The sequence below is a fragment of the Halyomorpha halys genome, unplaced genomic scaffold (assembly GCF_000696795.3).
Source record: "Halyomorpha halys isolate HHAL.00 unplaced genomic scaffold, Hhal_1.1 Scaffold146.1, whole genome shotgun sequence".
NCBI classification, from domain to species: Eukaryota; Metazoa; Arthropoda; class Insecta; order Hemiptera; family Pentatomidae; genus Halyomorpha; species Halyomorpha halys.
Window position 1 is genome coordinate 607,300 of NW_027110622.1, and position 3,341 is coordinate 610,640.

A 3,341-nucleotide genomic window follows, 5' to 3' on the forward strand; every position below is an offset into this window, starting at 1 on the left:
GTATAAAATGTAAAAAAGTAAGATATAATAAGAAAAATTAAAGGTTGTAAATAGTAAATGAAAAGGGTAATAGTAACAGATAGATAAGAGAAGAAATATTAAAGAAAATACAAATAAAGAGATGTAAAAAGAAAGAAAAAAATACAAATCAAATGATGAGACAGAATGCATAACTGTTTTGACGGCAGTCAAAAACAAAGTGACCGTTGGTATTGGGAGGAGTGGGGACGGCAGTTATGCCACAATAACGAAAATAATTTGTAAAGTAAACATAGTAATGTTAATGTTCAAAAAAAAAAAAAAGATACAAACACATAGTTACAAAAGGAAAAAAAAAAGAAGAGAAAAAACATAACAAAAAAACATAAGTGTAAAATAACAGGGGTATAAAATGTAAAAAAGTAAGATATAACAAGAAAAAGTAAAGGTTGTAAATAGTAACAGATAGATAAGAGAAGAAATATTAAAGAAAATACAAATAAAGAGATGTAAAAATAAAAAAATAAAAATACAAATCAAATGATGAGACAGAATGCATACCTGTTTTGACGGCAGTCGAAAACAAAGTGACCGTTGGTATTGGGAGGAGTGGGGACGGCAGTTATGTCACAATAACGAAAATAATTTGTAAAGTAAACATAGTAATGTTAATGTTAAAAAAAAAAAAAGATACAAACACATAGTTACAGTGTTTGTATCTTTTTTAGCCCTGACGAAGCCCTACAACATGGGGCGAGAAGTTGGCTCAATAAAATAGTATAATTATCTACTATTTGAGTTTTTTTTTTACCGCACCCTGACCATATTCCATTCATCTATACACAAGGTCAATCAATAATCTTCCAGTAATTTATATATGTCCGATCACGGATTGCTAAGTATGCTGTGTAATGTAGTAATCTGATGTATCTGGGCAGTATGAATGAATAAAGCATTTCTCTCTCTTATTAAATATCTTAATTGGACCAATATTAGGGGAGATACAATTTGTTTTATTGAAATTGGTTCCCAAATAGGTTATGAAAGTAGTTTATTGTTTATATATTTTTAATTTTTTGCTTTTAGCTGGTATAATAAAATGATAAAAAAAAATTATTACATAAATTGCAGCATTTTCCTATTTGTGACAAATTGACGTTATTAACAATCACCCGTCCAAAATTGTCTGTAACGAAAAACAATAATGATTGAGCTATTAAGCTACTAAGGATATTATAGTTGAATTCAGCTTACATTGGACGACTTAATTTTTTTAATTAAAGAAAATAATCAAACTATTGGGATATACAGAGAAACTAGCCCCCCATCGCGATATTACTTTCCATATTCACTAAGTAACTTATAAACGTCTAAGTACCCACGAAGTTTGGCACAATCCTTAGGAGTTTTACAAATTGGCGAAGTACTTTCCGCATTAGGGTTTGCGCCTTTGTCTAACAGAACTTTACTAGTATCTAATAGACCGTAATAGGCTGCTTCAAACAATGGAGTCTTATTTTTTTTGTTTCTAACATCAACATCAATGTTTAGCGCAAGCAATTGCTTGACTATACCAACTTTGCTGAACGCTTGGCAGGCAGAGTGTAGTGCTGTCCATGCACCATCCTTATCTGATGTTTTTATATTTACATCAGCTCCTTTTTCGATCAAAATTCTAACAACATTTTCACGTCCATAATACGATGCTTTATGCAATGGCGTCTTATTATCCTTGGTTAAAACATTCACATTGACGCCTTGCGCAATCAAATATTTAACTACACCAACATAGTCACCCCCTTGGCAGGCAGCATGTAAGGCTGTCGATGCTTCACCTTTTGTTGTTATATTTACATTCGCTCCTTTTTCAATTAAAAAATGCACAACACTTTCATGTCCCCAGTACGATGCCTCATACAATGGAGTTTGGTCATCGGGATTTCTGACATTTACATCAACACCTAAATTAACAAATATCTTAACAATATCAAGGTGTCCATTTGCTGAAGCAACGTGTATGGGTTCCCAACCATCAGCCTTTGTTTTAGTGTGTAAATCAGCTCCATGATTGAGTAACAACCTAACAACATCTGTATTTCCCCAATAAGATGCTTCAATCAATGGAGTTCTATCGTCATTGTTTTTTATATCGACAGCTACCCCTTGTTGTAATAGTATTTTAACAATACTCTCATGACCTTGTGCTGCAGCTGTATGAATAGAAGACCATCCATCTTTTTTTGTAGTAATATTTACGTTTGCTCCTCTGTCGATCATAATTCTGACGATTTCTTCTTGGCCCCAGAAGGATGCTTCGAACAAAGGTGTTCTATCATCAAGATTTTTTACATCTACATATAAGCCAGTATCCAGAAGCATCTTGGCGATCTCTAAATGCCCTCTTTGAGCCGCTGCATGCAATGGAACCCAGCCATCACCTTTCGTCTTGATATTGAAATCAGCTCCTGTTCTAAGGAGTACCTTGGTCACTTCAGTTTGCCCCCAGTATGATGCCTCAAATAAAGGAGTTCGGGCGTCATTATTTTGTGCATTTACATATGAGCCTTTGTCCAGGAGCATATTTACTATTTTCAGATGGCCTCGACCAGCCGCAGCATGTAAGGGCCAAAAACCATCTTTAGTTTTTAAGCGGATGTTGGCATCTCTGTCCAATAGAAGTTTAACAATATCATCTTGACCCCAGTAAGAAGCTTCGAACAGTGGAGTGATACCATCTAGGCTAACTGAGTTTATATCTGCGCCAGTATCCAACAACTTGACAACTACGGAGTAATGTCCACGTGCTGAAGCAGCATGCAACGGCTCCCAGCCAGCCAATGTCGTTTTAATGTTGAAATTGGCTCCTCGTGCAAGAAGGACTTCAACAACACCTTCTTGCCCCCAATACGATGCTTCGTGTAACGGTGTTCTGCTATCATAATTTCTCATGTTTATCTCTGCACCTTTATCGAGCAGTTTCAACACAATTGAATCATGCCCCCTTCCTGCGGCTGCATGTAAAGGGACCCAGCCATCTGTTTTGGTCCTCTCGTTGGGGTCAGCTCCTTTCTCAAGAAGCAATTCGACGATATCCTCGTAACCCCAGTAACACGCTTTGAAAAGTGTACTCCATTCATCAGTATTCTTCACGTAATTGCCATCAACATATTCATGTACTATGTAGCCATTTAAAAATTGTTCTTGTTCATAAGGAGTATATATTATCTTCTCATCTTCAATCTGAAACAAAATATCATTTTAAAATTGGTATGTTTAGAACTATTTGATGTTCAGGCTGGTAGATTTATGGAGGCAAGAATCGTGAATGATAAATCCATGTACATAAACCTATTTATAATATG

At 35.3% G+C, this 3,341-nt stretch overlaps 1 protein-coding gene across 1 annotated transcript in view; it reads right to left on the bottom strand.

Moving 5' to 3' along the window:
* Window positions 1-857: 857 nt before the first annotated feature.
* The window catches only part of LOC106678538 (ankyrin-1), a 19,978-nt gene continuing 17,494 nt past the window's right edge, over window positions 858-3,341 (bottom strand). The window contains exon 3 of the mRNA XM_014417092.2: window positions 858-3,219. Within this exon, the coding sequence (XP_014272578.1) occupies window positions 1,315-3,219 (1,905 nt within the window). The 3' untranslated portion in view covers window positions 858-1,314. The remainder of the gene's footprint in view (window positions 3,220-3,341) is intronic.